This window comes from Heterodontus francisci, chromosome 27, assembly GCF_036365525.1.
Source record: "Heterodontus francisci isolate sHetFra1 chromosome 27, sHetFra1.hap1, whole genome shotgun sequence".
Classification (NCBI taxonomy): Eukaryota; Metazoa; Chordata; class Chondrichthyes; order Heterodontiformes; family Heterodontidae; genus Heterodontus; species Heterodontus francisci.
In genome coordinates, this window is record NC_090397.1 from 51600697 (window position 1) to 51628474 (window position 27778).

General features: G+C 46.0%; 1 protein-coding gene across 1 annotated transcript in view; it reads right to left on the reverse strand.

Moving 5' to 3' along the window:
• chkb (choline kinase beta) overlaps positions 1-27778 on the reverse strand; it is an 84606-nt gene that overhangs the window by 5905 nt on the left and 50923 nt on the right. Inside the window, exons 5-10 of the mRNA XM_068059334.1 lie at positions 22407-22511; positions 22128-22186; positions 15430-15517; positions 14692-14800; positions 2942-3048; positions 1553-1634 (exon numbers count right to left, since the gene is read on the reverse strand). Coding sequence (XP_067915435.1) covers positions 1553-1634; positions 2942-3048; positions 14692-14800; positions 15430-15517; positions 22128-22186; positions 22407-22511 — 550 coding nt within the window. The remainder of the gene's footprint in view (positions 1-1552; positions 1635-2941; positions 3049-14691; positions 14801-15429; positions 15518-22127; positions 22187-22406; positions 22512-27778) is intronic.

Sequence of the window (27778 nt, forward strand, 5' to 3'; positions counted from 1 at the left end):
TGTGTTAGTCCCAGAGTGTTTTAGGGTCGGTCAAACAAACAAACAAATGACAGGTTTTCTCGTTGGTCAAGAATAGAGATAACTTTTTAAAAACAATTCCTTAAATGGTCGCAACCTTCACCCACTCTCACATTCACATACATGCATACACAAGAATAGATAGGTCAAGAGAAAAGGGTAGGATGCAATGTTAAAGTTCAAGGTGATAAGAGTTTGTGGTTTGCAGATTATTATGGAGTCTCCTCGGGAGGAAAAGTTTTTTTTTTAATATATAAAAGGTACAGGCCTGGCTTTTTGCAATTTTGAATTTGCTGAGGTGTTGTCAAGTTCTAGTGGTTAAAACTCAGCCCAAAGTTGATGATGTGAACTTGGTTTACCTTCACAGATGGAGAGTCTCAAAGTCACTTTGTAATTTCTCTGCTGTACAGAAGAGCTTGATTCCAGAGGTGAGGCGAGAGTGACTGTCTTTGACATCAAGACAGCATTTGACCAAGTGTGTCATCAAGAAGCCCTACTAAAACTGAAGTCAGTGGGAATCAGGCAGAAAACTGGCTGGAGTCATTCTTAGCACAAAGGAAGATGGCTGTGGTTGTTCTGGGGCTGAGATGATCAGCCTCCAACATCACTGAAGGAGTTCCTTTGGAAAGTGCCCTAGGTCCAACCATCTTCAGTAGCTTCATCAATGACCTTCCTCCAACACATGGCCTGAAGTGGGGGCGTTCACTGATGATTGTACAGTGTTCAGCGCCATTTGCAACTCCTCAGATAATGAAGCAGTCTGTGCCCACGTGGAGCAAAATCTGGACAACATTCAGGCTTGGACCGATAAGTAACATTCACGCCATACAAGTGACAGGAAATGACCATCTCCAACAAGAATTCACCACTTCCTGCTGACAATCAATGTCATTACCATCGCCGAATCCACCACTAGCAACATCCTGGGGGATTACCATTAATCAAACTTAAGTGGACCAGCTACAGATACTGCGGCTATAAGAGGTCAGAATCTAGGTATTCTGTGGTAACTCACCTAAAGCCTTTCCAATGTCGACAAGGCACAAATCAGGAGTGAGATGGAATATTTTCCACTTGCCTAAATGAGTGTGCAGTTCCAAAAGCACTAAAGCTGCTCGACACCATCCAGGGAAAAATAGCCTGCCTGATCAGCATCCAATCCACCACTGCTGCACAGTAGCAACCCACCAAGGCTTCTCTGACAGCACCTTCCAACCCACAACCGCTACCACCTGTAAGAACAAGGGCAGTGGACTCGTGGGAAGACCACCACCTGCAAGTTCTCCTTCAAGTCATACACCATCCGGACTTGGAAATATATTGCCGTTCCTTCATATCCGCTGGGTCAATAGCCTGGAACTCCTTACCCAACAGCACTGAGGTGTACCAACGAACACAGACTGCAGCACTTCAAGAAGGTGGCTACATCACTACTGTTTCAAGGGCCATTAGGGATGAGCAGCAAATGCTGGCCTTGCTAGAAACTGTCACATCCCATGAAACAATAAAACACACCAAAACAGAGGGTACTCACCAGGTAACCAAACTCGATAGTGGAAATTTTCGCCTGTAAAATGGCCCAGAGTGCCCACAGGTAGTGAGAGGCCAGGGCATACCTTAAAAATCAAAAAGCTAAATCAGTACCCCAACAAAAAACAACATCTGTAGCTTGTCAGACAGCATCTTTACTTAGGCAATCTCAATTAAAAAAAAATTATTTTGAAAAACTGCAACTTGCTCCCAAAGTTCATCTTTTGCTGAATATGTTGATAATTTTGGGCTCACGTACAGCTGTATCAACTACCAATCTACCCCCAGGTTCACTGCATATGCATAGGCCTTGGACCCACAGGACTGGAGGGGCTCAGGCAACAAGCAAATGGCCCTAGGCACACAATCCATCAATCTCCTTAAATACAATTTAGGGAAAAGAGGACTGACCAGGGGAGTGGGGGTGCTGCGAGGAGACAAGAGTCAGTAAGCTGCAGTTCAGTTACTTCAAGATAGGGTTCACTGAGGGAGGCAAGGAATTTGTTGTAACGAAAGAACGCAGCGACCATACAAAGAAAAGGAGATGGATGGTGCATCAGGGAGGTGGGGTGGGTGGGGGCAGGGATGAAGAGAGAAAGCTCAGCAGCACTGACCAAAGTTGTAGCGTGAATGTGGAAAGAGACTGGAGAAAAAGCCAAACTGTTCAGGAGGCTTAGCACATTGGTCTCCTTCAGGCAATACCGGGCCCACTGGCTATCTCTCGTGCTTGTGTCAGAATTATGTCCTCATCAGGTTGAGGGATGCCAGTGCCGGGAGATGGAACATTTCAGTTCAGACATCCACTGCCAACAAATATGGTTCCACACACTGCTACAGGGAGTGCACGGTGCAGTGGAATTAGTTTTAAGATTGTTTTAGTGAAGTACTGGGGCAGGCACAATGGGCTCACTGGCCTCCTTCTGTACTACCTGCTTCTATGGTTCGAACAGTACTTCCAAGGAGGGCACAGCATGGTTTAGATACAGTAAACTCACTACTTTACACCCAACATGCTTTAGCCCAAACACACACCATGACCCTTACTATCCCAGTATGCCATCTTTCTACCAACTCACACCAGCCAATTTCTGGGCCAAAAATGTTAATTTGGAGCCAGTTAGTGATAGCTTTGTCCCACTCATCGATGGACTTTGATTCACACTGCCCAGTCTCAGAAAACCTTTACAGGCAGCAGAGGAGGCAACTTTAACCCCTCAGTCTGGGTTAAATTTGTATCAACATCCCAGTGGTAAGTGGCCAGTGTCTAACCCACTATGTAATGCAGTGCCCAATCTTCAGGTTTCTAGCTTTCCTTATCCTGCATTTATACTTCATTTACTCCCAGCCCCTCTCACCGTTATAACCCCTGTGACAATCCACACTCAGCACCTACCTGTTAATCTCAATGATCATCTCTTCTTCAATCTTTGTTTGGTCCTCATGCATAGAGTCTCCCTTATTGCCAGAGTATTCAGATAGGTAGTGTCGGATAAAGTGAAGCTGTGGAAAAATATTAGAGTTAAATGTTGTTTTAAGAAGCTTTCAAACTACATTTGCTGTTCATATGATAATTTAAAAGAAAACAGTACACTACTGGAACAGTAGTTCTCCCAGTGTCGTGGCCAATATTGATCCCTCAAATGTTGCAAAAAAAAAAAAATGATCTGGCTGTCATCACATTCACACATTTTCGAAATGTTTACACTGGCTGTAAAGCACTTTGGGATGTCTTGAGGTTGTGCAGAGAGCGATATATATGCAAATAATAATGGAAAATAAGGAGATGGCAGATGAACTGAACAGGTATTTTGCAGTGGTTTTCACAATAGAGGATACAAGTAACATCCCAGAAATAGTTGCAAATCAGGAAATGGAAGGGAAGGAGGAACTCAACAAAATTACAATCACCAGGAAAGTGGCACTGAGCGAATTGTTAGAGCTACAGGCTGACAAGTCCCCGGGTCCTGATGGACTTCATGCTAGGTCTTAACAGAAGTGGCTAGTGAGATAGTTGATGCATTGGTTTTGATTTTCCAAAATTCCCCAGATTTGGGGAAGATTCCATTATATTGGAAAGTAGCAAATGTAACACCTTTATTCAAAATGGGAGGAGACAGAAAGCAGGCCACTTAGCTTTAGAATTGTCACAAAGAAAATGATAGAAGCTATTAAAGATGTTATAGCAGGGCACTTAGAAAAATTCAAGTTAAATCAGGCAGAGCCCTCATGGTTTTGTGAAAGGGAAATCATGTTAACCAATTTATTGGAATTCTTTGAAGAAGTAACACGTGCTGCAGATAAAGGGGAACCCGTGGACCTAGTGTACTTAGATTTCCAGAAGGCATTTGATAAGATGCCACATCAAAGGTTATTATGAAAACAAAAGCTCACTGTGTAGGGGGTAACATATTGGCATGGATAGAAGATTGGCTAGCCAACAGGAAACAGAGAATAGGCATACATGGGTCATTTTCTGGTTGGCAAGATGTAACGAGTGGTGTGCTGCAGGGATCAGTGCTGCAGCCTTAACATTTTACAATTTGTATAAATGGCTTGGATGAAGGAACCGAAGGTATGGTTGCTAAATTTGCTGATGACACAAAGAAAGGTAAGAAAGTAAATTGTGAAGAGGACATAAGGAGGCTACATAGGGATATAGATAGGTTAAGTGAGTAGGCAAAGATCTGGCAAATGGAGTATAATGTGGGAAAACGTGAAATTGTCCATTTTGACAGGAAGAATAAAAAAAGCATATTATCTAAATGGTGAGAGATTGCAGAGCTCTGACATGCAGAGGGATCTTGGTGTCCTAGTGCATGAATCACAAAAGGTTAGCATGCAGGTACAGCAAGTCATTAGGAAAGCTAATAGAATGTGATCTTTTATTGCAAGGGGAATTGAATACAGAAGTAGGGAGGTAATGCTTCAGTTATACAGGGTACTGGTGAGAACACATCTGGAGTACTGTGTACAGTATTGGTCACCTTATTTAAAGGATGTAAATGCGTTGGAAGTTCAGAGAAAATTTAATAGACTAATACCTGGAATGGGCGGGTTGCCTTATGAGGAAAGGTTGGACAGGCTAGGTTTGTACCTGCTGGGGTTTAGAAAAGTAAGAGGCGACTTGATTGAAACATACAAGATACTGATGGGTCTCGACAGGGTGGATGTGGAAAGGATGTTCCCTCTTGTGGAAGAATCTAGAACTAGGGGTCACTGTTGAAAAATAAGGGGTCGCCATTTAAGACAGATGGGGAGATTTTTTTTCCTCTTAGAGGGTTAAGAGTCTTTGGAATTCTCTTCCTCAGAAGGCAGTGGAAGTAGAGTCTTTGAATATTCTTTAAGGCAAGGGTAGCTACATTCTTGATAAGCACAGGGATGAAAGGTGATCAGGGGTAGACAGAAATGTGGAGCTAAGGTTACAATCAGATCAGCCGGGTACAATCAGATAAGCCATGATCTTGCTGAATGGCAGAACTGATTTGAGGGGCCGAGTGGACTACTCCTGCTCCTAATTCGTACATTTATATGCAAGTTCTTTTTCCTGTAACAGGTCAGAGTAGACAGAGTAAACAGTAACAATGAGAGAGCACGTCAGCTCTGACTGCATTAATGTATTTAATAAGACTGACCAGGAGGACCATGCAGGTAGTGTAGGGGTTCCCCCGACTGCATCTTACTCTCTAACTGGTGTTCAGTCCTACTACTGAGGAGGGCAATAGGTCCTCTGAGGAGTACAAGCAGAGCCAAGTCCATGACACCATAGGCGGTTCAGCTACAAAGGTGGGGCAGGGAAAGAGGAAGATCAGAAACACAATGATAGCAAATTCAATAGTTCAGTAAACAGGCATTTCTGCAGTTACAGATGTGATTCCAGGATGGTATGTTGCCTCCCTGGTGCCAGGGTCAAGGATGCCATTGAGCAGCTACAGAGCATTCTGAGAGTGAGAGGGGGTGAACCACTAGAGGTTGTGGTCCATATTGGTACCAATGATATCAGTAGAAAGAGGGATGAGGTCTTGCAGGTGGATTTTCGGGGAGGCGGTGGCGTAGTGGTATTGTCACTGGACTAGTAACCCAGAGTCCCAGGGTATTGCTCTGGGGACATGGGTTCACATCCCACCACAGCAGAAGGTGGAATTTGAATTCAATTAATAAATCTGGAATTTAAAAAAAAAAGCTAGTCTAATGACGGCCATGAAACCCATCTGGTTCACTAATGTCCTTCAGAGAAGTAAATCTGCCGTCCTTACCTGGTCTGGCCTACATGTGACTCCAGACCCACAGCAATGTGATTGACTCTCACACACTTTCTGAAATGGCCTAGCAAGCCTAACCGCTACGAAGTCAATAAAAAGGAATGAAACCAGATGGAACACCCGGCATCGACAGAGGGACGGCACAGTGGCGCAGTGGTTAGCACCGCAGCCTTACAGCTCCAGCGACCCGGGTTCAGTTCTGGGTACTGCCTGTGCGGAGTTTGCAATTTCTCCCTGTGACCGCGTGGGTTTCCGCCAAGTGCTCCGGTTTCCTCCCACAGCCAAAGACTTGCAGGTTGACAGGTAAATTGGCCATTGCAAATTGCCCCTAGTCTAGGTAGGTGGTAGGAAATATGGGATTAATGTAGGATTAGTATAAATGGGTGATTGTTGGTCGGCACTAACTTGGTGGGCCGAAGAGCCTGTTTCACTGCTGTATCTCTAAATAAAAAAAAATAAAACCTAGGCACCGGAAATGACAATAGCAAACCCAGCCCTGTCAACCCTGCAAAGTTCTCCTTACTAACATCTGGGGCTTGTGCCAAAGTTGGGAGAGCTGTCCCACAGACTAGTCAAGCAACAGCCTGACACAGTCATACTCACGGAATCATACCTGACAATGTCCCAGACACCGCCATCACCATCCCCGGGTATGTCCTGTCCCACCAGCAGGACAGACCAAGCAGAGGTGGCAGCACACTGGTATACTGTAGGGAGGGAGTTGCCCTGGGAGTCCTCAACATCGACTCTGGACCCCATGAAGTCTCACGGCAACAGATCAAACATGGAAAAGGGAACCTCCTGCTGATTACCACCTAACGCCCTCCCTCAGCTGATGAGTCAGTACTCCTCCATGTTGAACAACACGTGGAGGAAGCAGAGGATGGCAAGGGCACAGAATGTACTCTGGGTGGGGGACTTCAATATCCATCACCAGGAGTGTCTCGGTAGCACCACTACTGACCGAACTGGCCGAGTCCTAAAGGACATATCTGCTAGACTGGGTATGCGGCAGGTAGTGAGGGAACCAACAAGAGGGGATAACATACTTGACCTCGTCTTCACCAATCTGTCTGCTGCAGATGCATCTGTCCATGATAGTATTGGTAGGAGTGACCAACGCACAGTCCTTATGGAGACTAAGTCCCGCCTTTACATTGAGGATACCCTCCTTCGTGTTGTGTGGCACTACCACTGTGCTAAATGGGATAGATTTCGAACAGATCCAGCAATGCAAAACTGGGCATCCACGAGGCGCTGTGGGCCATTAGCAGCAGCAGAACTGTACTCAACCACAATCTGTAACCTCATGGCCCGGCATATCCCCCACTCTACCATTACCATCAAGCCAGGAGACCAACCCTGGTTCAATGAAGAGCGCAAGAGGGCATGCCAGGAGCAGCACCAGGCATACCTCAAAATGAGGGGTCAACCTGGTGAAGCTACAACACAGGACTAACTGCGTGCCAAACTACGTAAGCAGCATGCAATAGAGAGCTAAGCGATCCCATAACCAACAGATTAGATCTAAGCTCTGCAGTCCTGCCACAACCAGCCGTGAATGGTGGTCAAAAATTAAACAACTAACTGGAGGAGGTGGCTTGACAAATATCCCCACCCTCAATAATGGGGGAGCCCAGCACATCAGTGCAAAAGATAAGGCTGAAGCATTTGCAACAATCTTCTGCCAGAAGTGCCAAGTTGATAATCCACCTCGGCCTCCTCCTGAAGTCCACAGCATCACAGATGCCAGACATCAGCCAATTCGATTCACTCAGCGTGATATAAAGAAATGACTGAAGGCCCTAGATACTGCAAAGGCTATGGGCCCTGACAATATTCCGACAATAGTACTGAAGGCTTGTGCTCCAGAACATGCTGTGCCCCGAGGCAAGCTTGTTACAGTACAGCTACAACACTGGCATCTACCCTGCAATGTGGAAAATTGCCCAGGTATGTCCCTGTACACAAAAAGCAGGACAAGTCCAATTTGGCCAATTACCACCCCATCAGCCTACTCTCAATCATCAGTAAAGTGATGGAAGGTGTCATCAACAGTGCCATCAAGCAGCACTTGCTTAGCAACAACCTGCTTAGTGACACTCAGTTTGGGTTCCACCAGGGCCACTCAGCTCCTGACCTCATTACAGCCTTGGTTCAAACATGGACAAAAGAGGTGAGGTGAGAGTGACTGCCCTTGACATCAAGGCAGCATTTGACAGAGTACTGCATCAAGGAGCCCTAGTAAAACTGAGGTCACTGGGAATCAGGGAGAAAACCCTCTGCTGGCTAGTTGGAATCGTAATTAGCGCAAAGGAAGATGGTTGTGGTTGTTGGAGGTCAATCATCTGAACTCCAGGACATCACTGCAGGTATTCCTCAGGGTAGTGTCCTAGGCCCAACCATCTTCAGCTGATTCATCAATGACCTTCCTTCAATCATGAGGTCAGAAGTGGGATGTTCGCTGATGATTGCACAATGTTCAACACCATTCGTGACTCCTCAGATACTGAAGCAGTCCGTGTAGAAATGCAGCAAGACCTGGACAATATCCAGGCTTGGGCTGACAAGTGGCAAGTAACATTCGCGCCACACAAGTGCCAGGCAATGACCATCTCCAACAAGAGAGAATCTAACCATCTCCCCTTGACATTCAATGGCATTACCATCGCTGAATCCCGCACTATCAACATCCTAGGGGCTACCATTGACCAGAAACTGAACTGGAGTAGCCATATAAATACCATGGCTGCAAGAGCAGGTCAAAGGCTAGGAATCCTGAGGCGAGTAACTCACCTCCTGACTCCCCAAAGCCTGCCCACCATCTACAAGGCACAAGTCAGGAGTATGATGGAGTACTCTCCACTTGCCTGGATGGGTGCAGCTCCAACAACACTCAAGAAGCGTGACACCATCCAGGACAAAGCAGCCCGCTTGATTGGCACCCAGTCTACAAACATTCACTCCCTCCACCACCGACGCACAGTGGCAGCAGTGTGTACCATCTACAAGATGCACTGCAGCAATGCACCAAGGCTCCTTAGACAGCACCTTCCAACCCACGACCTCTACCAACTAGAAGGACAAGGGCAGCAAATGCATGGGAACACCACCACCTGCAAGTTCCCCTCCAAGTCACACACCATCCTGACTTGGAACTATGTCGTCATTCCTTCACTGTCGCTGGGTCAAAATCCTGGAGCTCCCTTCCCAACAGCACTGTGGGTATACCTACCCCACATGGACTGCAGCGGTTCAAGAAGGCAGCTCACCACCTCCTTCTCAAGGGAAATTAGAGATGGGCAATAAATGCTGGCCTGGTCTGCGACGCCACATCCCATGAATGAATTTTTAAAAAACATTTAGGAGATAGGAAAGAAACTAAAGCAGGACCGCAAAGACAGATAGTGCCACATGCTGTTGAGTACAGAAACATGAGGATAGTACAGATGGGATGCATGGCTGGCAAGATCATGCAGGAGGGAGGGCTTTAGATTCCTGGGGCATTGGGATGGGTTCTGGGGGAGGTGGGATCTACGCAAGCCAGATGGGTTGCACCTGAAAAGGGCCGGGGCCAATATCATCATGGGTGGTTTGCGAGTGGGAGGGTTTAAACTAGCTTGGCAGGGGGATTGGTACCACAGCATAGATTCAGGAGGGAGAGAAGCAAAGCTGGGAATGGAAGGCACAAAATGAGTAAGCGTGCATGGAAAGCAGAGGAAACAAAAGGTTAGAAAGTAGTCAAAAGGAATTTGGCCATGCTTAATGGTATATATTGCAATGCAAGGAGTCTACTGAACAAGGCAGATGAGCTGAGAACATAGATAGACTATCGGAAGTATATGATAGCTATTAATGAAATTTGCTTTAAAGGGCAGAAATGGCAGCTCAACATTCCTGGTTACACGGTTTTCATACGGAATAGAGGAGGAGGGTTGTAATATTGGTTAAAGAAACAGTCGCAGCTATAAGTTGGAATAATATGTGATAAGGATCAACTGAGGCCATATGGATTGAACTAAATAGGGGAAATCGCATGACTGGGAGCGTCCTACAGCCCTACATACAGTCAGTCAGACAGAGAAAGAAGAGCAAATATGTAGGCACATTTGAGAAGTGCAAAACAATAGGGCAACAATAGTACAGCATTTCAACTATGCTAATATAGATAGGGAAAGAATCAGTGTAAAAGGTAGAGGGTGCAGAATTCTTAAACTGCATTCAGTACACAGCAAGCCCAACAAGAGAACGGGCAGTTCTGGACTTAGCTTTAGGGCATGAAACTGGGCAGGTGGAAGAGCTACCAATGGGGCAACATTTTGGTGATAGTCATAATTCAGTTAGATTTAGCCTAATTGTGGAAAAGGACAAAGGTAGACCAGAAGTAAAGGTTTTCAATTGGGGAAAGGCCAATTTTACTAAGCCAAGATGCGATTTCGATAAAAGCAAAATACTGCGGTTGCTGGAAATCTGAAATAAAAACAAGAAATGCTGGAAATACTCAGCAGATCTGGCAGCATCTGTGGCCAGAGAAGCAGAGTTAACGTATCAGGTCAGTGACCCTTCCTCAGAACGGGTAAATATTAGAAATGTCAAAGGTCATAAGCAAGTAAAGCGGGGGTGGGGTAAGAGCTAACAAAAGAGGTGTAGATAGGACAAGGTCACAGAATAGCTGACCAGAAGGTCGTGGAGCAAAGGCAAACAATATGTTAATTTAAACACACCGTTAACATATTGTCAAAGAGCATACATGATAGGATAAGGCATAGAAAGGGAAGCATATGTCAAATTCCGAATGCTAAATACTGCAGAAAGCCTAAAAGGAATACAGTAAGTGCAGGAGTGAAAATAAAAAGGATATCAGGAAAGCAAAGAGAGGGCATGAAAAAACACTGGCAAGCAAAATAAAGGATCGCCCAAAGATGTTTTATAAATACATAAAGAGCAAGAGGCCAACTACAGAAAGTGACGGGTCTATCAGAGACCAAAAATATAACTTGTGTGTGGAGATGGAATACATTGGCATGGTTCTTAAATGAAACTTTGCATCGGTCTTCACAAACGAGTGGGACGATGCAGACATTACAGGCAAGGAGGTGGTGTGAAATATTAGGTGGGATAAATAGTGAGGGGGAAATATTAAGGGGTGTAGCATTTTTGAATGTAGTTAAATGGCTAGGTCCAGATGAAATATATCACAGGCTGTTTAAGAGAAGCAAGGGAGGAAATAGCAGAGGTTCTGACCATCATTTTCCAATTCTTTCTGGTTACAGGCATGGCACTGAAGGACTGCGAACATTCTAATTACAGGCCAGTCAGCCCAAACGTGATGGTGGGGAAATTATTGGAAAAAATTCTGAGGGATGATATAAACAAACAAACAAACAAACATTTAGAAAATTACTGATTAAGCAACGACAGTCAGCATGAACTTTGTTGAGGGAAGGTCATGTCCAACTAACTTGATTGACTCCCACTGGTCTTTCTTAAAGGAGGGTTCAGGTCCAACATGTTCCCGTAAAAGTGAAGAGTGGGACCAACAAGTCCAGGGAACCCTGAATGTCAAGGGATATAGAGGATTGGATCAGGAAAAAAAGGAGACTTATGGCAGATTCAGAGCACTGAAAACAGCAGAGGCCCTAGAGGAATATAGAAAGTGTGTGTGGGGGGAGTACTTAAAAAAGTAATTAGGAGAGCAAAGAGGAGCATGATAAAACACTGGCAGACAAGATAAAGGAAAATCCCAAGGCGTTTTATAAGTATATTAAGGACAAGAGGATAACCAGGGAAAGAGTGGGGCCAATTAGGGATCAAAGAGGCAATCTGTGTGTGAGCCGGAGGACATAGGTGAGGTTTTGAATGATTATTTTTCATCTGCATTCACTATAGAGGACGACGATGTAGGTATAGTGATCAGGGAGGGGAATTGAGATATACTTGAACAAATTAGCATTGAAAAGGAGGGGGTGTTCGCTGTATTAGCAGGCTTAAAGGTGGATAAATCCCCAGGCCCAAATGAGATGCATCACAGGCTGCTATGTGAGGCAAGGGAGGAGATAGCAGGGGCTCGGACACAAGTTTTCAAATCCTCTCTGGAGGACAGCAAATGTGGTACCATTATTCAAGAAAGGTAGCAGGGATAAACCAGGCAATTATAGGCCCGTGAGTCTAACGTCAGTGGTAGGGAAATTATTGGAAAACATTTTTGAGAGACAGGATTTATCTCCACTTGGAGAGGCAGGGTTTAATCAGGGATAGTCAGACACAATCTCCCCCTGACATAAGCACGCAAACAAATTTGAATTTTGCGAGGTGGTGAGCAGAAGTGTAGATGAGGATAAAGCAGCTGATGTAGTCTACATGGACTTCACTAAGGCTTTTGATAAGGTCCCACATGGGAGATTGGTTAAGGTGGTAAGAGCCCATGGGATCCAGGGTAATTTGGCAAATTGGATCCAAAATTGGCTTAGTGGAAGGAGGCAGAGGGTGATGATTGAGGGTTGATTTTGCAAATGGAGGCCTGTGACCAGTGGGGTATTGCAGGGATCAGTGCTAAGACCCTTACTGTTTGTAGTGTACATTAATGATTTAGACGTGCGTGTAGAAGGTATGATCAGCAAGTTCGCAGACGACACAAAAATTGGTGGTGTCGTAAATTGTGAGGAGGAAAGCCTTAGATTACAGGACGATATAGATGGGCTGGTAAGATGGGCGGAGCAGTGGCAAATGGAATTTAATCCTGAGAAGTGTGAGGTGATGCACTTTGGGAGAACTAACAAGGCAAGGGAATATACAATGGATGGTGGGACCCTAGGAAGTACAGAGGGTAAGAGGGACCTTGATGTACTTGTCCATAGATCACTGAAGGAAGCAGCGCAGGTAGATAAGGTGGTTTGTAAGGCATATGGGATACTTGCTTTTATTAGCCAAGGCATAGAATATAAGAGCAGGGAGGTTATGATGGAGCTGCATAAAAAAACGCTAGTTAGGCCACAGCTGAAGTACTGTGTACAGTTCTGGGCACCACACTATAGGAAGGATGTGATTGCACTGGAGAGGGTGCAGAAGAGATTCACCAGGATGTTGCCTGGGCTGGAACATTTCAGCTATGAAGAGAGACTGAAAAGGCTTGTTTTCCTTAGAGCAGAGAAGGCTGAGGGGGAACATGATTGAGGTATACAAAATTATGAGGGGCATTGGTAGGTTAGATAGGAAGAAACTTTTCCCCTTAGCGGAGGGGCCAATAACCTGGGGGCATAGATTTAAGGCAAGGGGCAGGAGGGTTAGAGGGGATTTGAGGAAATTTTTTTCACTCAGAGGGTGGTTGGAATCTGGAACACACTGCCTGAAGAGGCGGTAGAGGCCGAACCCTCAACATTTAAGTAGTATTTAGATGAGCACCTGAAACGCCATAGCATACAAGGCTACGGCCCAAGTGCGGGAAAATGGGATTAGATTGGCTGGGTGCTTGATGGTCGGCGCAGACATGTTGGGCCGAAGGGCCTGTTTCTGTACTCTATGACTAATTTTGTGAGGAGGTAACAAGGAGGGTCGATGAGCGTGGTGCATTTGATGTTTACATGGACATTAGCAAAGCTTTTGGCATGGTTCCACGTGGCAGACTGGTCAGAAAAGTAAAATGGGATCCAAGAGAAAGTGGCGAGCTGGATCCAAAATTGGCTCAGTCACAGGAAACAAAGGGTAATGGTCGATATGGGTGTTTTTGTGACTGGAAGGCTGTTTTACACTGGGTTTCTACAAGTCCCATGCTTTTCGTGGTAAATCAATGATTTAGTCTTAAATGCAGAGACATGACTGAAAAGTATGCAGATGATACTATTAATCAGACAGAGGAAGAAAGCTTTCGCTGCAGGATGATATCAATGGACGGTCAGGTGGGCAGAGAAATGGCAAATGTAATTCAATCCAGAGAAGTGCGAGGTAATGCATTTGGGGAAGGAAAACAAGGCAAGGCAGCACACAATAAATGGTAGGATACTGAGAAATGTAGAGGAACAGAGGTTCCTTGGAGTTTATGTCCACAGATCCCTGAAGGTAGCAGGACAAGGAAGTAAATTAAGGCGGCATACAGGATACTTTCCTTTATTAAATGAGGCATAAAGTAAGGGCAGGTGGTTATGCTAGAACCATATAAAACTCTCATTAGGCCACGGTTAGAGTAGTGCGGAGAGATCTGGTCACCACATTACAGGACGGGTGTGATTGCTCAGAATTGCAGAATTTTAGCTATAAGGCTAGATAGGTTGGCATTGTTTTCTTTGGAACAGAAGTGGCTAAGGGAAGATTTAGCTGAGATGTATAAAATATGAGGTTCCTGGATAGAGAGGACCTATTTCCCTTAGCAGACGTCATAAACAGCGGGCACAGATAAAAGTTGAGGAGTAACTTTTCACCCAGAAGGTGGCATGGGTCTGGAACTCCCTACCTGGAAAGAGTGGCAGAGACAGAAATGCTTATCGCATTTAAAAAGACTTGGGTACGTACGCAAAGCGCTGTTACCACATGGCTATGGACCAAGAGCTAGAAAGTGGGGTTAGACTGGATGGCTCTTTTTCGCCCAGTACAGACACAATGGGCCAAATGGTCTCTTTCTGAGCCATAAATTTATATGATTCTATATGCCAAAGATACCCGATTGTTTCCTGATGACAACATGCCCGAGACAGTTCCCCCAATCCCAGTGTTCTTCCACAGACCACAGGACAGTTCCAATATTCAAATCCTGTATACAACATAGTTGCCAGATATCTGATAACATTCAGAAAGAGGGGGAAGCTTCCATGTACTCCTTTCACACCCATGGGCATGGAAGGTCATTGTGCCAAGGGATGCCCAGAGGCCCAACCTTTCTGGGGTCCTCTACCTGCTGCTGTCGGTTGGGGTATTTCTCCAGACTGGCTTTGAAGAACGGCCACTGATCATAAGTGTAATCGTACATCCACTCACAGAAATGGTTCCCAATATCAAAGCCCCTGCAAACAAAGAAAGGAGCATCAGCATCAACTTAAACCAGCTGTCCACCCCTTCTCCAGACCCCAACTGCAACCCGTAGATACCCTTCACCTCACCCGCCCAGTCCCCTTCCCCTCCTCCCGACTTTGGCCCCACCCATCCATCACCCAATCCCAGTCAACTCCAGATGCTAAGCTCCCAGTAACTAGCCATTACTCCTTGAGAATATGTAATATTGTGGGTGAGGTCAGGGCCAGGCTGGACTGTAGTATTCTCTATGAAGAATGGCCTGCCCAGGAGAGGAGGACCTGTCTCAAGGGCTAAGTTTGGCTCTAGGCAACATCGTAGGTCGAAGCCGTAATGTCAGGTGGTCCCAGTTGGAGAGTAACCATGCTGGTGGGTTGAGAGTGGTCACATGATAGCAGTACTCTAGCTCACACTTGAAGGGCCTCCAATCCTTGGTCTCCTCAAATTTGCAGTTTCTAGACTTGTCCATGTGGGACAGGTCTCTAGAGGGAGTGTGTGCATACTCCATATTAAAAAGTAACTACTCTGGTAGCTTGCTTTGGAGACTAACGCACAGTGACAGGTTCACACATGAATCAGACATCTTGCTCAATAGCAGTGAAACTCCAGAAATGGACATTACCTGTAGTTATAGCTGCTGTACTCAAAATCAATCAGCATCAGTTTCTCTGTGGACGAGGGGTCTTTTCCTGCCAAAAAGAGAATGTTACCTGGAAGAGAAAGTCACTCATCAATTATGGATAAGAAGGAAAGACTTGGCACAGGGCAAAGGCAGACAGGAAGGAAAGAGTGGCATACCAATGAGAGGGAGCACATGAGCATGACAGCAAACGAATGAAGGAGCTAGAGTGTGAGTGAAAACAAACAATAACAAGCCTGGAGACAGGGAGACAGGCAGAAAGAGCGAAGCCAGCGAGGCATATTTAAGGCTGAGACAGACAGATCTTTGGTCTCCAAGGGAATCAAAAGGATATGGGGAGCGGGCAGGTAAGTGGAGTTGATGCAAAAGATCAGTCATGATCATACTGAATGGTGCAGCAGGGTTGAGGGGCAGCATGGTCTAAACCTGCAGCTATTTCTTCTGATATATTTGTGTACAGACAAAACAGTAGGCTATACAAGTGGTCCACTCTCCCTCATATCTCAATTAACTTCATCTACACATCATCACAGGCAAAATCTTAAAAGTAAACCCTCAAATATAAAACCTAAAATAAGCAATTTTTGAAAATCTAATTTATATTAGATTTTGATCATCAATTGATAGTGCATTTGAACGGGACAGAACTCTTTGCAAAGGTGCTCACCTGGGCTGCATGGAGCGAGGAAGGACAATCTATTCATCCTGGCTCATCCATCCAGACACACCAGATTTACCATCACTGCAATTTTCAGCGGGTGACTCATGGGGTTACATTGGACAGAATAGTTTCCTCTCAAAATTTTCAGGTATCAGGACCATTTCCTGGTCCTGACCCTGCACAGGTCAGAAGTGTGACGACAAGGGCGAGATCTACTGGGGCGTTCAATTAAGAGGCTTCCTCTGTGATCACTGGGTATCGAGGCACAGCACTCCCACTGGTCTCTGGGAGCTAACAGTCAGACTGATGGAAGGGAGGCACTGCAGCCACCCTGACTGTCCATGGGGCGGCTGAAACATTTCATGCACATGGCCATCGGAGTCATCAATCTCCACTATTTCAAAGCTCAATGGCAAGGCTGTGATATGGGCAGACAGCAGCCTTGCCACTTGCTACCAGTGCGCTCTTCCACAACCTGAAAAGTAACGAGACTTTGCCCTCCCACTGTGAGGCCACCTCCTCTCAACTACTGGAGGACAAGATCTCATAACACTCGGTACAACCTTGCTAATTGGCATTTAAATTACCCCAAGTGTCGACCCATCACTGCTATTTAGGGCCCGCCTCCAGTAAAAGCACATGGAGATAGGAACCTGTTAGCGAGCCGACCCGAGGCACAACTTTGTAAAATTACTCACGCCCCCACAGCCAAAGCCGCCTCCATTGGACTGGTAAGATTCCACCCATTATCTCAAAAGTAGCAAACTAAACGAGCATGAAACAGCACACATTCAACAGAATGCAAACTAAAAAGGTCAGGTAGGAGGAACCAAATGCATTGCCAAACAAACAGCATGGTTTCTGGAAGAGGGAAGGATCTGGAGAGATCAGAAGTGCAGTGACTAAAAGCACAGCCACCAATAGTGGAGCAGTGGGAGGGAGGGACAAGTGATGGAAAGTACTGTAGGAAGAGTACACGAAGAATGGGTCAGGCAATGCAATCAAGCAATTAGAAACACAAGATAGGAATTCTGAAACCAAACTTGTTGGAGCACAAGCAGCCAGAGGATTTCAGGGCAAAGTAGATGATATCATGGATTGAACACTGGTCATTCTCCTCAGGAACCTGTCTTCACGTCCAGCTCAAAAGGTTGGCACTAACATCACCTGTTTTTTTATTATTAGTGTTGCAAGGAAATTTGGAATGAATATGATCCCCTGGAATGTAATGGGTGTTGACAACTTGCAAATATATAGCACCCTTAACGTAGTAAAACATCCAAAGGCACTTCACAGCAGGGATATTAAACAAAATTTGATACCGAGGCACAGAAGGAGATAAGGACAAGTGAGCAAACGCTTGGTCAAAGAGATAGGGTTTAAGCTGCATCCTAGAAGTAGGAAAGAGCTGGAGAGGGGTTTAGGGAATTCTAGAGCTTTCGGCTGAGACAGCTGAAGGCACAGCCACTAATGATAAAGGAATGAAAATTTGAGATGCACAAGAAGCCAGAATTGGAGGAGTACAGAGATCTCAGAGGGTCGTATGGATGGAGGTGGTTATAGAGAAAGGGAAGGCCGAGGCCATTGAGGGATTTGGAAATGAGGATGAGAATTTCATAACTGAAGGACTGCTAGACAGGGCCAAGGTACGTCAGTGAACACAGGGGTACATTAAATGCAAGTTTTATAGTTGAGACTGAAATGTTGTACCAGTTTGTAGAGTTTGCATTGCATAAGTCTGCATTAAATCTGGGACACAAATTCATCCAAATAGGGCTGTTGCTAAGGTGGACTACAGGGATGAAAGCTTGAGAGTCACAGGGAACAAAGAGCACTTATAGGGACTGCTGTTGATCAGATCAGCCAGTACAGTTAGTAAACACTTATCATCAAGGTTAAATATGGTTTTAGATCAATTTCTCCTCCTTCCTTCTGATTGTGAACAGGAAATACTTTCAAGATCATGAGATTGTTACTTTAGTTTTCTTCCTGTTCTGCAGTGTGCATACTTTTGAATGGTGAGAAAATTAATTAAAACGAACACTGTGGACGAAGTGTACTGGAGGTCGGAGAAGACACCCAGCAGATTTTAAAATTCAGGATGAGCCAAGAACACCTGCACCAAATAAATGAACACTGCACATTTCCAATATTCACAGCATTTAAATTCTGTTTAGTAGTCTACACAGTAACTGCAGGAATTTTTTTTTTTAAATTTCCCAAAATATACTTTTCATAAAAATCTGTAAAAAATTACATTACAAACAGCAACAAGTCAAAAAATACAAACAGTGCAAAGGAGGTCCGTTTGCTTCATTACACTCATGAGTTGCCTCACAACCCTTCCATTTCACATTTGTCATGCCAATTACATTTTTACATTTTACAGCAAATGAAAATTTTCCCGATATAGTTCAAGGGGCTTCCCATGGATCCAGCCCCTCAGTTCAGCTTGGTGGGGGGATCTTACACAGTGGTCTTTCCCCACTGAGCCTTTGCTGCGGCTGCCCCAAGCTTTAGTGCGTCCCTCAGCACGTAGTCCTGGACCTTGGAATGTGCCAGTCTGCAACATTCGGTCGTGGACAACTTTTGCGCTGGAAGACCAGCAAGTTTCGGGGAGACCAAAGGGAGTCTTTCACCGAATTGATATTCCTCCAGCAGCAGTTGATGTTTGTCTCTGTGTGCGTCCCTGGGAACAGCCCGTAGAGCACAGACTCCTGTGTTACAGAGCTGCTTGGGATGAACCTCGACAAAAACTACTGCATCTCTTTCCACACCTGCTTTGCAAAGACACATTCCAGGAGGAGGTGGGCAACCGTCTCTTCCCCACCACAGCCACCGCGGGGGCATTGTGCGGAGGGGGCGAGACTTCGGGCGTGCAGGAAGGATCTGACGGGGAGGGCCCTTCTCACCACCAGCCAAGCTATGTCTTGGTGCTTGTTTGAAAGTTCTGGTGATGAGGCATTCCGCCAAATGACTTTGACGGTCTGCTCGGGGAACCGTCCGACAGGATCCACCGTCTTCTTTTCCTGTAGGGCCTTGGAGGACATTCTGTGCAAACCACTGCCTGATGGATCGGTGGTCAAAAGTGTTTTCCCGCAGAAACTGCCCCACGAAGGATAGGTGGTACGGCACGGTCCAACTGCATGGAGTGTTCCGCGGCAATGTGACCAGGCCCATCCTTCGCAACACCGGGGACGGATAGAACCTCAGCACTTAGTGACACTTGGAGTTTACATACTGGAGGTCTACACACAGCTTGATGCAGCCGCACACGAAGGTGGTCATCAGGATGAGGGCCACGTTGGGTACATTTTTCCTGCCCTTATCCAGAGGTTTGAACACCGTGTCCCTCTGGACCCGGTCCATTTTAGATCCCCAGATGAAGCGGAAAATGGCTCGGGTGACCGCCACAGCGCAGGAGTGGGGTATGGGCCAGACCTGCGCCACGTACAGCAACAACGTGAGCGCCTCGCACCCGATGACCAGGTTCTTACCCACAATGGAGAGAGATCGCTGCCCCCACATGCTCAACTTTTGTTGTGCCTTGGCTACTCGCTCCTCCCAGGTTTTGGTGCACGCCCCGGCCCTTCCAAACCATATCCCCAGTCTGCGCACGGATAGCGGATCTGAGCAGAAGATGGCGCCATCATCCATGTACAGGGAGGTTTTAACCCGAGTGCCTCCACTGCCTGGGATTGTCACTCCTCTTATGCTCGCATCCTTCCTAATAGACTCAGCAAAGGGTTCAATACAGCAAACAAACAAGACCAGGGAGAGAGGACAGCCCTGTCTGACTCCAGATCGGATCGGGAAACTTTCCGATTCCCACCCACTGATTGAGACTGCGCTACTGATATTTGTGTAGAGCAGTTTGATCCAATTGCAGATTCCCTCCCCAAACCCCATTTTGGAAAGTACGTTCATCATGTAGGTGTGCGATATCCTGTCAAAGGCCTTCTCCTGGTCCAGGCTGATGAGGCAGGTGTCCACCCTCCTGGCCCATAAGTAGGCGATCGTATCCCTGAGTAGCGCGAGGCTATCGGAGATCTTCCTGCCGGGTACAGCACAGGTCTGATTAGGGTGGATCACCAACTCCAGAGCAGACTTGACTCGACTGGCTATGACTTTGGACAGAATCTTGTAGTCAACATTAAGCAGTGAGATGGGCCGCCAATTTCTGATTTCTGCCCTCTCCCCCTTCCGCTTGTAGATGAGGGTGATGATGCCTTTCCTCATGGATTCTGACATGTTGCCGGCCAGGAGCATACTCTCGTATACTTCCAGCAGGTCCGGGCCGACCCAGTCCCACAGGGCCGAGTACAACTCGATCGGTAAGCCGTCGCTTCCGGGTGTTTTATTCGTCTCGAAGGACTCGGCGGCCTTTGTCAGCTTGTCCAGAGTTAGCGGCTGGTCCAGTCGCTCCCTCGTGCTGTCATCTAAGACCTCTGTGATAGATGACAGGAAGGACTGGGAGACTCTGCTGTCTGTGGGCTTCGCGTCATCCAGCCCAGCATAAAAGGATTTGCTGATTCTTAGTATGTCGGACTGCGAAGATGTCACCGAGCCATCCTCTTCCTTCAGGCTGCTGATAACAGAGCTCTCTCTTGTACCTTTTGGAAGAAGTAACGCGAGCACGTCTCGTCCTGCTCAATGGAGCGGATTCTGGACCGGAAGATGATCTTGGAGGCCTCCGTGGCAAAGAGCGAGGCCTGCTGTCTCTTCACCTCTTGAAGGTCCTCCTTGACCTCGACCCCCATCGCTAACTCCAGGAATATGGACCAGTGGCAGGAGACAGAAGCGCTGGAGGGAGGTAGAGTGATTTGAGCAATGTGTCTGTTGCAGTGTCAACTTAGTGCACACCTCAACGTCAAATAAAATAGCTCCAAACTTCTTACTCTCTGTCCATTGCACCAGAATCCTTCACAGGTAATGACCAAAACTACATCAACTATAGCATTAAAAAGGTACAATGCAATTCACAAAAGAATATAAAATGACATGGGAGAAAGCAGGAAAATGAAAGATTGCAAGGCCTTGGGATTTATTCCTGTAGGTTACAGGAGGTGGAAGGCACACACTTGCTTTGTGTATTCAGGGGTGGCAGTGTGGGGATGCACTGCAAGCTGGACAAGCGTTTTCTCACCTCACACACGAGAGGTGTGTGCAACATGAAACGGGATCTGTTTCAAGGTCAGAGTATGGTTATTTTAGTACAAAATGAAAATAAAACAATTTAGTGAAAGTATGACTTGTATTTCTATTGTGCTCAGGGTAGAATATACTTAGGACATCTCAATAACCTCACAGCTTATGAAGTATTTTTGAAACAAAAACAGGACAATCTATTCATCCTGGCTCATCCATCCAGACACAGCAGATTTACTATCACTGCAATTTCCAGCGGGTGACTCATGAGGTTACATTGCACAGAATTGTTTCCTCTGGAAATAGGTTGGATCTATTTTTCTCTCCATAGATGCTGCCTGATCTGCTCAGTATTTCCAGCATTTTGTGTTTTTGTTCCAGATTTCCAGCATCCTGCAGTATTTCGCTTTAGTTTTGAATTATTTTTGAAGTTTAGTCACCTCTAAACCCATGTCCAAGCTCACATCCTTTGATCTTGTGTACCCAACTCCTTCTGCTTCACTGGTGGCGTGGCCTTCAATCACCCTCCCTAAACCATTGCCTCAATCCCTTTAAAAGCATCAAGTCCACTCTGATCTTACATGCAGTCACTCCCTTGCCACCAACACTGCACCAGTCACCACCCACTCCTCCCGCCCCAACAACCCAGCTCTGGCCTGGTGTCAAATTGACCCCCTCCAGGGAAAACATTTGCACAGGATAACGCAATCTAAATGCACCATCACTGGCAGAGTATTGAGGTCCTTTAGTTAAGGTTAGTAGAGGTATTTTGTGTGGGTACCTCCAGAGAATGACCACAGAAATCTTTTCCTCACCTTTAGCATTGAACGTAAAGGCCACAAGGTGCATTTATTCCACAGCTCCTTCTTACCTTCCTGAACATCATTGTGGCAAAAAACAACAGGAGACCAAGTGGCTTCCAGCAGTGACCTGAAAAAGAAAGCACACCAAGTTGGTGAAGGACATGGATCCCAGGGGTTGAAAGGAGAGAATAAAGCATTTCAGTAACAGTATAATCTACTTCCTTCCTTTTCCAACACACAGACCAAAGTTCCTGCCAATTAGCAGGGTAGTTTCAAGCTGTACTTGTACATTATCCTGTCTAATGGTGCAATAGTAAGTGATGATTCAATAACCATTAAATTCCTACCTTAAGCTCGCTAATTCTGCAGGCAGGTTGAAACTCTTCAGCTTGTTAAACTTTTTCACATGTGTCTCTCTGATGAATGTCAGCCCCATTATCTGTTTGAGATACCTTCACCACAAAAGAAAGACAGTCTTCATTCAAACCACTTCAGATCAGATTCTAATAACAGCATCAGTCCATTCCTAACTGATGCCCCACCCAATGCCCAGCTAGACATCACTTAACCCGAATGCCCCTTTTCAGGAACACATCAAATCAGGTTAGATTTATAAAATTAAAGCATTTTCTCAAATCTAAAGAAGCTGCTGCACATTTTGCTTATACAACATTTAAATATAGAGGACACAGTTGATCATGTATCTGGTTTTAGATGAAAGGAAAAGGTTGGGGGCAAAGAGAGCAATTAATACTGGTAAGTGGGGTATTTATCTAGTCAGACTACAGGTTGGGAGAAGAAATTAGACTGCAGTATGGGTAGTCACCCATTTAGATAACTGTTTCATGGTGGGCGGAGCAGCATCTGGAAATGCAAGGGTGCCAGCAGAGGGTCAGAACAAGGAGATCCAGCTGGGGTCATGAATCAGTCAACTTGAAGCACAGCAGTGGTTAACAGGAGAAGTATACAGAGGATCATCAACCCGAGGTTAGGGAGGGCAGGCTGGAGAAATATAGTCAAGCCACAATTCAGCTCTGTAGAGCAGGAGAATTAGGAGTAGAGTTAAGTAGTAATTTTTGTGAGAAGGATGGACAGCAGGGCTCAGGACACTTCTATTCTATGATTCAACCACCAAGATCTCAGTTGCCCATCATGTTCTGGCAAATACAACGTCACACGGTGGTGAGTTTTAGGAGCTGCAGTGAACACTCAAATAGGAACATAGGAGCAGGAGAAGGCCATTCAGCCCATTGAGCCTGCTTCGCCTTTCAATATGATCATGGCTGATCATCCACTTCAAAGCCTTTTCCCCCACACTATCCCCATATCCCTTTATATCATTGGTATTTAGAAATCTGTCAATCTCTGCTTTAAGCATACTCCAATAACTGAGCTTCCACAGCCCTCTGTCGTAGAGAATTCCAAAGATTCACAACCCTCTGAGTAAAGAAATTTCTCCTCATCTCTGTCCCAAGTGACTTCCCCCTTATTTTGAAATTGTCCCTTGGTTGTAGATACCCCAACCAGGGGAAACATCTTAGCTGCATCTACCCTGTCTATCCCTTCAAGTATTTTGCAGGTTTCAATGAGATCACCTCTCATTCTTCAAAACTCTAGAGAATATAGGCCCAGTTTCCCCAATCTCTCTTCACAGGACAGTCCCGCTATCCCGGGAACAAGTCTGGTGAATCTTCATTGCACTCCCTCTATGGCAATAATATCCCTCCTAAAGGCATGGGAACTAAAACTGCACACAGTACTCCAGGTGCAGTCTAACCAAGGTTCTACACAATTGAAGCAAGACTTCACTACTTCTGTACTCAAATCCTCTTGAGACAAAGGCTAACATACCATTAGTCTTCTTAATTGCTTGCTGTACCTGCACGTTAGCTTTCAGTGACTTATTGACAAGGACACCCGGGTCGCTTTGTACATCTATACTTTCTAAGCTCTTACCATTTAAGAAATACTCTGCACATCTATTCCTCCAACCAAAGTGGATAACCTCACATTTTTCCACATTATATTCCATCTGCCACGTTCCTGCCCACTCGCCAAGTCTGTCCAAATCCCCTTGTAGCTGATTTGCATTTTCCTCACTACACACATTCCCATCTAATTTTGAGTCATTCATTAACTTGGAAATACTACATTTGGTCCCCACATCCAAACCATTGATATTTGTGAACAGCTGGGGCCCAAGCACTGATCGCTGCAGTACCGCACTAGTCACAGCCCTCCAACACGAGAATAACCCGCTTATTCTGACTCTCTGCTTTCTGCCTGCTAACCAATCCTTAATCCATGCCAGTATATTATGTTACATAAGTTTCTAAATTCACTTGAAAAGGCCCTTCAAAACACTCCTGCAGGGGATGCAGAGACCAAGTGGGCCCACATCAGAGACGCCATCAATGACTCAGCAATGACCACCTTTGGCAAACGTGAGAAGCAGAATGCAGACTGGTTTCAATGTCACTTTGAAGAGCTGGAACCTGTCTTAGCCGCTAAGCATACTGCACTGTTGAACTACAAGAAAGCCCCCAGCGAGTTAACATCTGTAGCACTTCAAGTAGCCAGAAGGGCTGCACAAAGAACAGCCAGGCACTGTACAAATGACTACTGGCAACACCGATGCAGTCATATTCAGCTGGCCTCCGACACCAGAAACATCAGACGAATGTATGATGGAATTAAGAGAGCTTTTGGGCCCAGCATCAAGAAAATCACCCCCCTCAAGTCTAAATCAGGGGACACGATCACTGACCAACACAAGCAAATGGACCGCTGGGTGCAGCATTACCTAGAACTGTACTCCAGGGAAAATGTTGTCACTGATACCACCCTCAATGCAGCCCAGTCTCTGCCATGGATGAGCTAGACCAACAGCCAACAAAATCGGAACGCAATGATGCCATTGATTCTCTAGCCAATGGAAAAGCCCCTGAAAAGGTAGGCATTACCCCTTAAATAATCAACAGTGCCAAGCCTGCTATACTCTCAGCACTGCATGAACTGCTTTGCCTGTGCTGAGATGAAGGAGCAGTACCACAGGACATGCCAATATCATCACCCTCTATAGGAACAAGGGTGACCGCAGTGACTGCAACAACTACTGTGGAATCTCCCTGCTCAGCATAGTGGGAAAAGCCTTCACTTGAGTCGTTTTAAACAGACTCCAGAAGCTGGTTGAGTGTGTCTACCCTGATGCACAGTGCAGCTTTCGAGCAGAGAGATTCACCATTGACATGCTGTTCTCCCTTCGCCAGCTACAGGAGAAATGCCGCGAACAACAGATGCCCCTCTACGTTGCTTTCATTGATCTCACCTAAGCCTTTGACCTCGTCAGCAGATGTGGTCTCTTCAGACTGCTAGCAAAGATCAGATATCCAAAGCGACTAAGTATCATCACCTCATTCCATGACAATATGAAAGGCACAATTCAGCATAGCGGTGCCTCATCAGACCCCTTTCCTACCCCGAATAGCATGAAACAGGGCTGTGTTCTCGCACCTACATTGTTTGTGATCTTCTTCTCACTGCTGCTCTCACATGCATTCAAGTCTTCTGAAGAAGGAATTTTCCTCCACACAAGATCAGATGGCAGGTTGTTCAACCTTGCCCGTCTAAGAGCGAAGACCAAAGTCCTCATCAGGGAACTCCTCTTTGCTGACGGTGTTGCATTAACAACCCACACAGAAGAGTGTCTGCAGAGACTCACTGACAGGATTACAGCTGCCTGCAACGAATTTGGCCTAACCATCAGCCTCAAGAAAACGAACATCATGGGACAGGACGTCAGAAATGCTCCATCCATCAATATCGGCGACCACGCTCTGGAAGTGGTTCAGAGTGGTTTGGGCGGCACAGTGGTTAGCACCACAGCCTCACAGCTCCAGCGACCTGGGTTCAGTTCTGGGTACTGCCTGTGTCTGCATGGGTTTCCGCTGGGTGCTCCGGTTTCCTCCCACCTCCAAAGACTTGCAGGTTGATAGGTAAATTGGCCATTGTAAATTGCCCTAGTGTAGGTAGGTGGTAGGAGAATGGTGGGGATGTGGTAAAGAATATGGGGTTAATGTAGGATTAGTATAAATGGGTGGTTGTTGGTCGGCACAGACTCGGTGGGCCGAAGGGCCTGTTTCAGTGCTGTATCGCTATTAAAAAAAGAGTTCACCTACCTAGGCTTAACTATCACCAGTAACCGGTCTCTTGATGCAGAAATCAACAAGCGCATGGGAAAGGCGTCCGCTGCTACGTCCAATCTGTCCAAGAGGGTGTGGGAAAATGGCACACTGACACGGAACACAAAAGTCCGAGTGTTTCAAGCCTGTGTCCTCAATACCTTGCTCTATGGCAGCGAGGCCTGAACAACGTATGTCAGCCAAGAGCGATGTCTCAACTCATTCCATCTTCGCTGCCTCCGGAGAATCCTTGGCATCAGGTGGCAGGACCGTATCTCCAACGCAGAAGTCCTCGAGGCGGCCAACATCCCCAACATATACACCCTACTGAGCCAGCAGCACTTGAAATGGCTTGGCCACATGAGCCGCATGGAAGATGGCAGGATCCCCAAGGACGCATTGTACAGCGAGCTCGTCACTGGTATCAGACCCACCGGCCGTCCATTCCTCCGCTTTAAAGATGCCCACAAACGAAACATGAAGTCCTGCGACATTGACCACTAGTCATGGGAGTCAGTTGCCAATGATCGCCAGAGCTGGAGGACAGCCATAAAGGCGGGGCTAAAGAGTGACGAGTCAAAGAGACTTAGCAGTTGGCAGGAAAAAAGACAGAAGTGCAAGGAGAGCGCCAATTCTGTAACAGCCCTGACAATTTTATCTGCAGCACCTGTGGAAGAGTCTGTCACTCTGGAATTGGCCTTTATAGCCACTCCAGGCACTGCTTCACAAACCACTGACCACCTCTAGGCACTACCGATTGTCTCTCGAGACAAGGAGGCCAAAGAAGATATTACCTCCTATCCCATGTGCTTTAATTTTGCTAACTAATCTCCTGTGGGGACTTTATCAAAAGCTTTCTGAAAATCCAAGTCTACCACATCCACCAACTCCCCTTCATTAATTAACATCCTCAAAAAACTTCAACAGGTTAGTCAAACATGATTTCCCATTTATAAATCCATGTTGACTATGCCCAATCAGATCATTATTATCCAAGTGCCCATTTATCACATCTTTCAGAACAGAACCCTCTCGGAATCAGATGCTCTCTCATTCTTCGAAATTCCAGAGTGTACAGGCCTATCCTACTCTCGTCATAGGACAGCCCTCTCATCCCAGGAATCAGACTAATAATTTAATCCCCTATCTGAAGTATGTCCTTCCTTCAGTGAAGAGACCAAAACTGTACACAATATTCCATGTGTAGTCTCCCCAAAGCCCTGGGTAACTGCAGCTAAGCTTCCTTCCTCTTATACTCCAGTCCCTTGTAATACAGGCTAACATACCATGTGCCTTCCTAATTTTTGCTGCATCTGCGTGTTAACTTTGTGATTTGCGTACAAGGACCCCCAAATCCCTCTGGATACCAATATTTACTAGTCTCTCACCTTAAAAATTATGCTTTTCTATTCTTCCCATCAAAGTGGATAATTACACTCAATATACCCACAGACTATATGCCATCGGCCACCTTCATGGCCACTCACTTAACTGGCCTATATCCCTTTGCAGCCTCTTTGTGTCCGCCTCACAGCTTA